This window comes from Diuraphis noxia, unplaced genomic scaffold (assembly GCF_037042655.1).
Source record: "Diuraphis noxia isolate RWA-SAM2 unplaced genomic scaffold, SU_Dnox_SAM2 contig0005, whole genome shotgun sequence".
Lineage (NCBI taxonomy): Eukaryota > Metazoa > Arthropoda > Insecta > Hemiptera > Aphididae > Diuraphis > Diuraphis noxia.
Window position 1 is genome coordinate 48,590,024 of NW_028301715.1, and position 14,898 is coordinate 48,604,921.

A 14,898-nucleotide genomic window follows, 5' to 3' on the forward strand; every position below is an offset into this window, starting at 1 on the left:
ACGGCATAAAATAAATAAATTTTTTTTTATTTGCTTTACGATATATCAATGAACAGTAAGATAAACCAGCGTAAACCATTTAATCATCCGTCGTTGAAAGCTTTACCGATCGCGGGAAAAAATTAAAAATAGCCACTGCCGATTGAACGCGAGGAAATTTCGTGAAATTTGTAATATAACGTCATAATCGAATAAATTGATAACATACATACAGCATCGAGTTTTATAATTATTGTGAACAGTGCAAACACGTTATTGCATCTGAATTAAAAATACCGATTCATTTAAACGAAGAGAGTAAAAAATGCTTTTGAAAACGTAAAACGCGCGAATAATATGACTTCAACCGATAAATGATAATAATAATAATGTTATAATAATTATATCGATATGTTAGTACACTGCACCATCAGAACGCTTTTCACTGTCAGTGGTTGTTATTCGTCACGTACAGAACAATATATCAAAATTCGTTTTCAGCAACAGCTTTGTTTAATCCAGCAGATGATGTGTGTATGATGTTTCCTGAAGCGTGTGAACCCATTTTAAATTGATTTTTATGAACACGATGGTTTTGGCATAGCTATAGCATATATATATTTATATATAATCAATGAAAATGATAATTTTAAATTTCTGCAATTCATCCAGAGATTTTATAGCAGTACATTATACAGGTGGGATTCGCGCTGGCGAATGTCATCCGCCAATAGTGTTCACTGTTAAGTAATAGATAATAGATTTATAATTTGAAATTTCGTTTTACATTTATCCAACTGTTATAAGTAATAGATAAATAATTATGAAACGAAATTTACAATTATAAGGAACATACAAAGCTCACAGTAACAAAAAAAAACTTGTTTTCGCGAGAGCATTTTAATGTGCGTTATTAATAATATTATTGATTAAAATTTGATATAACATTATATCAGTTCACAAATGTGCAATATCGTTATTTTATAATCTTTTTAATTTGATTATAATTAAATAGGTACGTAAATTGTTTCAATGTTCATTACTTATAGATTAAAACTATTGTGTACTATAAATATTACTATCATTATTGTTAACTGCAGCAGTAGTAGGTGTATACCAACTTTTACTAATTAGCGAACTCCATTCAAACATTAAAATCTAATCACGTTTTAATAAAAAGAAAAAAATCAGATTGCAAACATAGTAAATTACGTAATATGGAATGAGACACGTGATGTTCAGAACTATAATGTACAAACCTTCTATAATAATATCAATATAAGCACGAATTAAGGAATAAAAGAAAACTTTTTTGTCCCAAACGCGATGCTTATATTACTCGTCATATCATTTGACATTTTGGTTTTATGTTTAAATTACGGTTCATCCTTAAATTATTATAAAATCCCGGCAGGTGGGTAACTAAAACAGATATATATATATATATAATATAATATATGGCAAATCGATAATTTGTCTTATACTTTTATCCGTTCAGTGTCCCACACCGTGTTTGGATATTTTTAAATGACGACGACTATGTGTTAGGTAGGTAGTCAATTATTGAAACATCAGAGTATATCCGTTGTCAAAATCGTAGTTTAGGAGCCTACTGGAAAATACTCCGTACAACAAATATATCACTACAATATGTATTATTTATTAGACCGTAAATATCTGTTATGTAAAATATTAAAATGTTAATGCTAAATACTGAAATATTATTATGAATTATGGCATTCAATTTCTATTATTTGTATACCTTAGTGTCCTCAGTATATTGTGTTGCCATATATCTAATATTACCGTAAAACGTGTCGAGTTTTTTAATCGATTCCTATGTAAATGTATGAGCTAGGTATATTATGTTGAACTGAAAACAATGATAATTTTTACATAAACTCTTTTGATAATATAACGATGATTATAAACCATATATAGTTTAATTTTTATGTTTAGAAGAACATTAAAAAACAATTCATTGCATTTGACATTTTGGAAATTAATATATTATTTCAAAGGTTTAAGTTTTAAATATTACAATCCAGGGCGGTATTTAAAGGAGAGCTACAGGGTACTGTTGCCCCGGGCGGCTGAATAGGAGAGGGCGGCTAATCTTTTTATAATTTAAATTTGTATTTTATATAATGATTAATGAGGCGTATTTTTTTTGTTACCCATTGGTGTCAAATTCCTAAATACGGCTATTTACAATCACACTCATACACGAGCAGCTGGTAATCGCGTACGGACATTTTTAATTTTAATATAATATATCGCGAAGTTATAGGTAGTCTATTACCTACGTTTTGATCGATCGAAGCGTAATATATTATAATCATAAAAGAGATTGATTCGCAAACAATAAAAATTGATTTTGAAGAAATGAAATCGAATTTATAAAAATCGCACGTCTCGTTTTAATTTCATAATATTACACTGTTCAACATAATACACATATATAGCCATGTTACACATTGAATATATTATGCTCGCTTTAATAATATACTACTACCTACCTACATATATAATATATGAAAATGGAATTCTTCGTCTCACCTAGTGTTTTAATGTACCTATAATAATAAGTTGTATATATTCGACTTTGCACAAAATTACATATACCTATGATGTAAATATTTGTTCAGTGTTTTTTTTTAATTTTGTTTTTTTTACCAGTACATCAGAAGCATAGCTCACTATAATTAAACACGGACTGCAGTGTAATGGCTACTTTACAGAATTACCCGTTTATAATTCATAGGAATATAATGTGTTCATGGCTACACACAGAGGCAATAAACACTACAAATAAAATCAAACTGGTTATTTATATGTATAAAAAAATTCTATGTTTTTATTTTTTTTATTTTTCATCATTACAAATAAATCACTTAAATTGTATACAATTGCCACAATGTAATATTACAGGTAAGTAAAATAGTTTTGGCCCTAAAATTATACATCATCAGCTATACATCAATACAACATAATATGCATGTCAAAATAAGAATATAATTACTATATAGCAGTGTACTAAATAATAATAATAATAATAATAATAATAATAATAATAATAGTGAAACATTATGTACAAAAGTCGCGAAAAATATAAAAATCACGACTATAGACGCGAGTGAATTCATCGCAAAACTAGCTCTTCGCCATACTCGGCCTCGTAGAGCATGTGCAAGATCCTCATGCGCATTTCGGCGTTTTTCCGTATTGGCAGGCGGCGCAGCGACGCGACGCAACTGAGCGCGAAGTGTTCGTCCGAGTCGGTGGCCGAATCGGACGAGTCGTCCGACCCCTTGCGCTTGACGCCACCGCCGACCACGCCGCCCGGTTCCATCATCATCATGGCCGACGGTTCCTGAGGCACGTGCAGACCGATGCCGTTGAAGCACTGGCACCCGGGCGCGCTGCCGATCGGCGGCGTCGTCAACTCGGCCTCGCACATGTCGGACGCGATGGACACCATGTCGGCGGCATGGGTGTCGGCGGCCGTCCGGCTGTTGTTGTCCATCATGTCCGCGTTGCACTCGTCGTTGAATTCGGCACCGTCGAAGGCTCCGGACATCTTGTAGCTGTATACGTGCGGAAACAACGAAACGTGTTAAAAAAAAAAAACAATATTATTATTCTCCGGATATCATTCATTCATTACTCTCTGGGTTCGATGTGCGGTATCAGAAATGCCATCTCGTTGTAGTAAATCCACATTTTCTTCTTTCCCTTGGGCCCGAATGTCCGCTGCAGCCGGTGGAACCGCATGAACGAGTCCCGGAGTGTTCTCCACCGTTTTTTCACTTCGGCCTCTGAAAACGAGAGAAACAAAATCACATTATTACTATTATTATTTCGATAATATTATATTCATGGGGGAGGGGGGGGGGGTTATGTGGCCGATAAGCGTACCGGATTGCTTCATTATTTCGGCCACTTCGCGCCACGCTTCGTCCCGAGCCGACATCTTTTTGCACGCCTGCACGCTCCTGTCGTACAGCACGGGCCGCCGCTCGATCTCAGCGATCAACTGTTCCTCCATGTTATCGTCGTCGCCGGGCCGCCGCCGCCGTCGCCGTTTCTGTCGCCGCGCTATGATTGTTGTTGTGTGGGTATGTCGTCGGTCCGTCGTCTTCGTCGTCGCCGTCGTCGGTGGGTGCGATCGTTTTGTTTTTCAGTAACGCTTTGCGTCGTGAAAACGTTCTGCAACCCAACCGTCGCTGTGCGGCCAAACGACGCGCGGACCACCTGTGCCGGGGTACACGACTGCCGCAGTGCCGCGGCAGTGGCGGCGTCGGCGGCGGCGGTGGCGGCGGCGACGACGACGACTACGACGACGACGACGACAACCACGACAACCACGGGCGTCGGAAGCGGCGGCGGCGGCGGCGGTGGCGGTGGTTTGCGTCCGCTGCCGTCCGGCTGCGCGTGCACTGCGTCGTGCCGCGGCGGCGGTTGTTGCGTGCGCGCCGGGGTGCTGCGCAGCCGAAGGCGCGCCCCCCTACTCGGCTACGGCGCGCGGTGGCGGCGGAACGCGAGTGGCGAGTGTACGCTGCAGCCGTTACGGCGACGGACCAAACGCTGCCCGTGCAACGACCGCCGCCGCCGCCGACAAAATCGATTGCAGCGGCGGCCGGCGACAACGTCGACGGTGAAGCGGCGGCCGGCGGTTGAACGCACATCGCGGCGTACGTTTTTCGGATTTCCCTCTCTACGTCCAATACAGACTATAATACTATTGTTATTATTATTATATTACCGTCGTGATGTTTTGTACGACACGCGCGTCCAACGGCCCCGTGGCCGTCCACACGACACGATGGCGACGTTACTACGACGTGCCGTGTTTATTGATCGCCGCGTGTTTTTTAAGCCGATGGGAAAAAAAAAAAAATTAGTACACGTTCATCCCTCAGTCCCGCCGGACTACGGTCGATTGGATTATTTTATAATTATTATTTGTTTTTATTGCCGTCATCGGTTAGGTTATACTGTTATTGTACTGTGTGAGATGATCCACCACCGTCGTATTTTCATCACGACACACCGACGGACGTGTCATCGTGATCACCGGACGCGGCCATCGAGTTAAATCGATGGCGGTGAAAAAACCGATAAAACCGATCACGTAATTGTATACGACTATATAACAGATATTTTCTAAATATACGTATACTTTTTGGAGTATAAATTTCCGGAGGCGATGGTTGAAACCACCCCTATCGGCCGTATATCCATATGCAAAAAATCTGATTTAGATTTCTACAAGACTTAACATCGTCGTATATACCGTCATCATATCTCATATTTGATGTCACAATTTATTATGAAGGTCAACGGAGAGTGTGTTAAGCCCCCACGTGTTATTTAAATACATTATAATTTTAAATATTTAAAATTAAAACAAACGGCTAAAAAACAATACGGCAGTTTCGCGCCCTGTATATGTTATGTCCATCCGGATCTGAGATTGTCACACGTCGATCGTTCTCTTTTATTTCCGGCGCACGGTATAGGCATAACTCGCACACGTTAGCGTTGCTGCTGGTGAGGAAGGTTTTTCTCGGTACTGCAGGTTTAAAACGGACAATCGACTTCCGGGTCTTGTCGTCCTGCGGCTGTAATACAACCGCACACACTTCATACATATTATATTAGCTAGAAGAGCAAATCGAGAAACGTAAAGGTCGACGGGCCTACCCACAACAAATGTGATTTCGTGACTTGCATTATGGTCAGAGAACCTGCCGAATGGTGACGACCGCACGTCGTCTATATAAAGACCATCAGCCCTGAGGTTTTACCGTATATAATATACCATTGACTTTTAAGAAAGACAATAACATTATAACCCATAGGTACCTCAGCTATATAATACGCGTTTGAACGTGTTTATACTCGAAAACATCCTGGGGGAGGGACCCGGAAAACTGCTGCAGCCACCCCCCTCGAATTCGACACTGGTTTCCGGAAACGATGTATAATACCTTTATAATATTATTGTACATAATAAATAATTGCATTCTACCATCACCGCCTGCAGTGTCGCTCTCGGTACACCAAAATATTGTTCGATTGTATAGCGATATTATATTATTCTTTGATTTACATCAGAGATTTGGTATTGTGTGTTATAAATTTATAATATTAAGTAAAACTTACGCGAGTCCTTGAAAATGATTAATCAAATAAATTTGCGTCTTGTTCATCCGTATCGTACATGCATCAGTTGGCAATTTGGCATAAACACATCGCTGTATTCCTACCGTGACTAAAGTGCAAATGAGTAAATAACCAAAATATGTGAAAAAATAGAAAATTATAGATTTGACATATTGTATACAAGTAAGTTTTGAAGTATATTTATTGAGTATATATCTATAAACACCTATATACGATACATATACCTATATGATCTCTGTACATTTGTCATTTTTATGTATAAACTTTTGTGTAAACATTTTGGTAACTAAAATTGTTTATTTTCCAAGTATTCATTTATGCAAAATGTATAGGTTAATATATATACTGTGCAATTATAGTATTATAACAATATATAGTTATAGAAATATTGATGTGTGGAACACATGGCAAATTTTTCGAAGTTATTCTCCCCACATATAAATAATGAAAATAAATCAAAACAATTCGTAAAAACATAAATTTAAAAAAAAATACAAGCAAGTGTAAGTAATTATAATTATAAATGAACAAGTTTTTTTTTTCATAATAACTAGCTGTTCATCAATTACCTATGCAAATCGCAATACTTTGTGAGACTATCAAGATACCTATTGAACACTTGTATATTAATGTATATTTTATTATATTTCTGCATATTATGCAAAGTTGTAAAATACACAAATTAAAAAAACACTTGGGTTTGAATGCGTAAATATCAAATGCATAAACGATACACCGATACACGTCTGCTTAAGTATATTTACTTATAGTAGGTTTAAATAACCTTGAATTTTGAAGACAATATATTTAAAACTAATAATTATTTCAATGAATTTATTTAGTATGTATGATATAAGTATAGGCACGCCGAATGTCTTTCAGATTTTCAAAAACCCAATTTACTTTTCTAAAATTGAATTGCTACAAATTCGTTAGCGGTTGTATGGTTAACTGTTAAGAGTTCTCAAACGTTAGTTTGGAATCTATAATATTATGTAATATTGTCTATATTAAGGAATTTTTTTTTTTCACATAGAGGCATAATACTTCTATTGGAAGGTACTCACTCTGGTTAGGGCATTGAATAAACTTCCTAGATAAATAAATGTAACATTAATCAAAGTAATTTATTAGGTATTCAACTTCAAGCTTCAAAGAAAACTCAAACAATCACATATTTTTAAGTTTCCTATACAGCCGACCGCCGATACTGCCTCTCTGCGTTATGCGTTACATCATAATATATAAACGTACTTTATATTTTGTATATATCTAATCATTATTAAATAAAACAAATACAATAGAAATTAGGTTGTAATATAATTTGAATTATATAATGTAGAAGCTATATTATATAACAAAATATAATATTTAATATATTATAATATTTTATCTTTATTGTGTTCACTTAAATCTGAACTAAATTTTTATATTGTAATTGTCCCACTATAGTAGTTGTATGCTGAAAGTTCAAAAAAAAAAAATATTAATATATTTTTTTTATTAGCTTTTAGTTTTACTATTATAGCTCAACAATTTTATGTGTAAATATAAATATTTAATATTAGAAACGTCCAATATTATGCACATTGCTTGTATATGATAATAATAATAATTAATTATTTGACGATACCTACGCAAAAATTGTTTTCCCTTAACAATAACTAGAATTGGTATAGGTACTAAAATACAAAAGTTTTTTCAATGGTCTTCCAGAAATCGACATTTAATTATAAAAACATTGAAATATCTTGAAAACATTTTTGGATCATAAGGGAATCACGTTAAAAAATGTATTATAGAGACGACTTGTTATTACTTCCGAAGGTTTCTAGTCGGGTTTTTATTAAGGATAAACAAAGGAGGCGGCCAATCCCGGAGGCTAGAACTATGTTCCACGGGTGCATTGTTTTCGATCTTAAATTATTATTTTTTCCGGAGTCACTGATGGTTTTAATCATACGGTAAAAAACTCACTGCGTATACGGGCAATATTATTTATGATTATTTTTAACGTCGCGTTCAATCAAGAGTCGCCTACGCGGCTATATGCAACAGCTCGCGAATATACGCGTCGGACACAATCATATCAGTAGTGAATCATAAGTCCGAAACCATGGATCCCATCACCAGGTTCAAGAGGGAAGGTAAGCTTGTATAATATTTCGAGTGTTTGCATATCGTTTATGGATTTTTTTTTTTTTTAATGTTCTATTTTTGACATGTGACGGTTTAAAATGTCATCATAGCAATTTGATTGCACGTTAAATTAAAATTCCAATTAAAATTATTAGAAAAAATCATACTATTTATAGCGTGTCCTGACATAATATTATAATGCGTATAATGTATAATATAAATATATATAGTTACTGAGTTAATAAAAATATTTGGAAGAACGACTTTTTTTCGTAACGTGTTGTCGCTTAGTCACTTTATTATAATATAGGTGCATGATAATATATATTATTAATACTTAATTTATATTATCTAATTAAAGATTTAATAATATAGAATATAAAAGATACGCAGATACCCATTAGACGGAGGCGTTCTTAAATTATTCCACCTATGACTATACAGCAGTAAGAAAAATATTATTTTAATATCTCGATGTACATCTCTCATCATGTGTGTAAGTTCAAAGTTGTTCCCATATATTGGATTTTAATATTCTTCCGTCTTTTTAATTAAACGTTATCGTTACTCAAATAAATTATCAAATTAAAATAATAATGTATTTTGCTCGGGTTCGAAAAGATTGCATATTATAATATGCATAATGCATATAGGTACGCCACATAATACCTAATAATAAGGATATTAGATTAAGATAACCCTTTTTTTTTTTATCAAAATCACGATTATTTATTTATTAATCACGATTATTGACCGTATGTCCGTATACTAGTTGACGATCGACGGTATTAAGAAAATAAAAAGACATTATAATATCTTTTCTCGAAGGTGTACCCACCCGTTTTTGTTCGCTATAACGATTTACAGTTTTCCGGCATTAAAGATAAACAATAGAAGCATTTATTTTAAAGCAACGATAAAAATCGACGATATTTGCTGTACAGTTATCATATTCGTATATTAAAGTAAGACGTATTTTAAACAATAATACGTATATTGTGCAACAATGGCGCGTAAACAACGTTGTTGTTTATTAAATCTGTAAAATAAAAAACGTCAACCAATTAAATCGTAAAACGCATAACTCATTATTCATAAGTCATAACCGTTATAGATATTTTGTATAACATTGATTCTGCACGAGTTTGATTTGAAAATGTGACGCAGTGTTTACGCAGATGTTAAGCACTTTACGTTTTGCTTTAAGGTGTGGATCTTAAATATTTGACTTGTGACACAACTCACGGTGGATGACATCTGCTCTTTGCAATCGAAGTGATGGCGAGTCATTTTTCAATAGTGTGAAATGTACATGTGATGGTCTTACAGCATTTATATTTGTATTTTCTATCTAAAGTGTTTAATGTTTATTTTATGGCAGTAGGCACGTTTATTGTGCTGCACGAGAGAAAATGTGGCGTTTCTGTTTATACCTATATTATTGACTGTACATTTTAAGTATGAACAAATCTAGATTGTCTCTACATAAATCTGTTTTTTAGAATTATTGAAGAAGACTGTTGTGGAGTTAGATAGTTTACTGCAGGATGTATGGAGAAAAATTGAAAAATCTAAAATATCAAGGTATCTATAGATGTTGTGACGTCATGGTTAGTTTGTAGAAGTACCTACTATCGGATGGACATTAAATATTAAATAAATATTATGTTTCGATGTACTTCCTAGAAGTTTGTTCAGATAATTCCAGTTAAATTTATAATATTCAAATGCAAACAATAGTATGTTGACTTAAAAACCAATCTACAATCTAAGTCCTCATCTTGCAGGCCGAACACGATTATACAAAATCAGGAGTCCGAAAACCATATTATCGTGTTGTAAAACGATTGTAATTTGTGTTGAAATACCAAATACCAACTTAAATTTTAAATGTTTGTACGAAATATGATTTAAATATTTTATCTCCAACTTAGAAGATATTTATCAGGATAAATTTACATTAAATTTGTTGATTTTTTCATCATAATATTGATTATTTACTAATTATTAAGAATTAATGACTAAAAATTGTTATTTTGAAATTATATTGTTGCCAGTGGCTACACTGATTTTTAAATATATTACCTATTACCTGGTAATCCCTTTACCTGTGACGATGCCGAGAACCAAGATGAAGTGGACGAGTTAGAAGTTAGAAGAAATCGCAAATAACTATTACAAAGAAGTACTGTCATACGAATACAACTACAAAATATTGAACAAATAATTTCATGAGTAGCTGTAATTTAAGTTTTATATTTTTGTGTATCAATTAATCGTGTTTAAGTAATAAGTTAACAAAATATGTTTCAATAATCCAGTCATCACAAAATGTAAGTATAACATAGTCTTTTATAGTTGCTAATATTAAAATTTCCTTCAAAACAAGCAATAATAATGCGTAAGGTAGGAAAATCGAAATGGAATATTATTGTAAAATATTATATTTGTTATTTGTATTTCTATGGTTCAATATAATAGTAAAAAATAACATTGCAGGAAATTCCATATTACTTAATTTTCCGAGTTATTCTATAATTATTTACTTGTCCGTTTAAATTATTTATATCACAATTCAAATACCTTGAGCTTCTTATAGATTTTAAATAGTCATTTTGTTGAGTTTCTTATAACTTTCCAAGAATTCCTATTTGTTTTCTTAAACGATCAGCTAATAATGTTATTATCCTTATTCAGGCAATTCATACCACATTGCGTGGTCAATTTATTATCATCTGCGAATATATTGTATAAGTTGATATACAATTATTACAATTCAAAATTTGTTTTCACGAGGGTCGTTTATCCAAGACTAGATAATATGAAATGATTATTTTTTTTCTTTAAATCATGCATTTATTGATAGTTATTAATTACTGTTATTAACTTATATTTTTTTAATTAAAATTCGTAATTATTAAGTACCTATAACTATAAGTCTATAACTATAATACGCGTTTTTATTTGAAATTACTGATTTTAATTTTTAACTCACAATTAGCTGCAATTGTATACAGAGGTTATAAAAACGTTGCAATTTTTTTTCCACTCGGGAAACCGCATTTAACGTCACATATAGGTATATTTATACGATTAACGTTTTAATAAATAATTATTATCGATTTTAAAGAATATAGTAAAGATGTTACGAATTGTTCGATTTTCGAACCGAACCGAACCGAACTGGAAATTCCAAATAATCGAACCGAACCAAATATCTAATAGTTCCGTTCGATAATCGAACCAGAGGAATAAAAATAAAAGTCGATGGAGTAACGACTAAAATTATAAATTAATATTAAATAATTAATAATTAATAGATTAATATTAGTTGTTTAATGTTTGCTTGTTTTAAATATTGATGTTTTTCGCTTTTTCTTATCAGTTATCATCATATTATTAATTAAAAATTAAAAATCGCATGCATAATAATTATTAACTATTAAAGTATTTAAAGTATTTAAGTAAATAGTAGTAAAATCTTTATTCAATAATTCTGAGGTATGGTGGCTAAATGATAAATAAATAAATATTAAATATTAAATAAAATAATATCCAATTTAACTTTTAATGTTCGGTTCGAGTTCGATAAAATATTTGAAGAGTTCGGTTCGGTTCGGGTTCGATTAAAAGTGTGTAGGTTCGGATCTGTTCGAGTTTATTAATTTAAAGAAAAGTTTGGTTCGGGTTCGACCTTAAATATTATGGTTCGTAACATCTCTAGAGTTTGGTACGTGGAATTTGGAAATATTTCATCTGTGCCCCATCGACTATATTATACATTATTAAAACACCTATTGTGGTTTGTCGTTGTAAGAAATATTTCCGTTTGTTTATTATAAGTTATAACGAATACGTCGACGGTCGACCTGTTCGACGGACACGGTGGGTGATATCGAATTGACAACGTTGATTATTATACACATCAAGCTGCTAGAGAACGCGCACATAATGACATTTTTCGTATAATATGAATAACATTAATATATTATATTGTAATTATTTTGTGTAAATTATACATCGTCGGACGAAATTTGTCCGGTCGTAATGATGTCTTCGACCCGCCCGCCATCGTCTGCAAACATCGCAATCGCCGTCATCGTCGTGTGTGTTTGGGTCGTTTGGGATAACGTCGATTTCCATGTGCGTCTGACTGACGGTACGGTTGCCCCCTCGTCTCGTAAATCACGCGGTATATAATAATTAATAATAATAATACCAATAACAATATTGTAATATCGTTGACGGGACTCGGCCATTTCAGGAATGCGGATCGTCGATCCGCGCAACTATATAATAATAATAATATTTCGACGACGATCGACCATGCACATGATTATAATAGCACTGGGTACCTTCTATAATCTTAATAATATAATATTAAAGGTACGCGACGAAGTATAAGGAAAAAAAAAATAAAAATAATAATCATCGTCTTCGTCTTCGTCTTCGTCATCGTCGTTGTCATTAAGTATGAAATTAATATGCGCGTGATAATAACAAATAACAATAAAAACAACCATAATAATAATATTCGTTTATCGCAAGCACACGTGTTATGCTTTGTCTATACTCTCACGAGCCTTAAAGCTCAAAGCTTAAAGCTTTGCATTAAAGCTCATCGGCCGTCCAGGTACAGGTATCTCTATAGGTATCAGCCATAATACGTATATTATTATTATATAAAGTATTATGTAACACACACACACGTATGTTTGGCATGTATAGGTACCTACACTTTATATATATAATAATAATAATACGTATGTATGGTAATAATATTATTGTTCGTCCTGCGGCCGTCTTCTCCGCGGTTTTTCAACTCGTCGTAGTCGTCTACATAATATAATAATATTATTGTTATTATTTTTTTTTCGGGTACCCATTATTCTTATCCTCGGGCTCGTGTGCCTACCTTTACAACTACTCTCTTTGTGAAATACCGCCGCGACCTTGACGACGATTCCTCGGCGGTTTGTGCGAAAAACGTCAATGATGTTTTTCCTGCAGTATATTATATCGTCATCGCGTCATATTGTATTATTGCGCCTAACGTACGTGTATTATATCAACTCTTAAGCAACGTCGTGCTCTGAGATCGTCCTCCGATTTTACGCACGTAATTATATACACATAATACATTCACACAACACACACAGGTATATAATAATACATCTGGTGATTTGTCGAACAATTATAGTTCAAAAATGTATTAATGTTTTTGATTTTTTGAATAAAAAATAATTTACATTATTTCTAATCGTTAAACAACGTAAAAACATAATATAATATATATATATTTATTTTCAGGTTTTCAAATTTCTTACTTCTTTAAATGACATCATATAGTTTTAATTTGATATTACAAATAAAAATATTTTTTTTATTATTTTGATACATAATAATCGAATTTTGGACGAGTGGTTTAAAGTATTTAAAGTTTGATCTTCGGAGTAGAGTGGTACCTACGTGCAGGTTACCTCGAAAAATGTTGATCCACTACCTACTCTGCTTATCTAAACTTAAAATACTCATCTCATAAACTACTTATCCTAAATTTGATTTGTATGTATCAATTAATCAACATTTAGAAAAGTATTTTACTTTTGAGGATCAAATGTAAACCGTATATTGTCATTCACAAAAGTGAACAGTTAAAACATTATAATTTATAAGGTTAAAAATATTTAAAAATATAATTTTTTTTTTAAAACGTTTTGTTTTGTAGCGACTGCATTTTTCAAACATTAATATTTTTTGAATAATGAGTGTCTTACGTTAAACGAATTACCCCGTATATCTGATGCCTCGTTTATAATAATATTATACCTACGTTCGCGTACTACGACTAGCATATGACCATACGCGGTGCATCTGACGTCTCGCGACAAAGATGATTCGAGAAAATATCTCTATATATGTCTCCTTCGTCTTAAGAACAATAAAATAATAATATGTATGATTACACAACGCTGAGCAAACCGCAACGTGATGTTGACACCCGACAATAATTAGATATAGGTTCTCGAATATTAAATTATATGAGAATATTTGTGGTTTATATTTATGTAATTATTATAATATATAATATCTACTACGTATATAGAAACACATCGCGTTGCAGTGTATTTTCGTACACTCAGTTCTACAATATACGATGATAACGATGACATCTCTCTGCGGCAATAATCGTGTAGGTAAATCATTAGGCGCAGGACCTGCAGCAGTTGCAGTGTGCGTTTTATTAATAAAATGTAAAAAAAACCTGTACAGTTATCTGTGACAGCGACATGATGGATTTATCATGCTTAGAGTTGTTATTTTCGCGGTAAAAAAGAAAAAATCGTGGTTTTAAAATATTTACCCAGTTTTTGTTTTTTTTTTTATTACGGTCGTTTTTTTTTGTTCTTCAAACGCGACGAGATATTATAAGTCATCTCGAATGTATGCACATCATGTGTAGATACTCTTGGTTTTTACAATATGTATATTGTATACGTCTGTATATATACAGTGCAACGTATATTATACTAGGTACCTATGGTATATTATCATATATATGTCATATTTTCATGCATAATAAATTATAAT

General features: G+C 33.2%; 2 protein-coding genes across 3 annotated transcripts in view; one reads left to right on the forward strand and one right to left on the reverse strand.

Moving 5' to 3' along the window:
• LOC107173390 (uncharacterized) overlaps window positions 1-14,898 on the forward strand; it is a 136,538-nt gene that overhangs the window by 46,649 nt on the left and 74,991 nt on the right. The gene's annotated exons all lie outside the window — the stretch shown is intronic.
• Window positions 2,806-4,345, reverse strand: LOC107173392 (uncharacterized). Its single transcript, XM_089228369.1, has 3 exons — window positions 3,898-4,345; window positions 3,647-3,797; window positions 2,806-3,566 (listed from the first exon to the last, which is right to left on the reverse strand). The coding sequence occupies exons 1-3, from the start codon at window positions 4,025-4,027 to the stop codon at window positions 3,122-3,124; spliced, it is 726 nt and encodes a 241-aa protein (XP_089084495.1). The 5' UTR covers window positions 4,028-4,345; the 3' UTR covers window positions 2,806-3,121.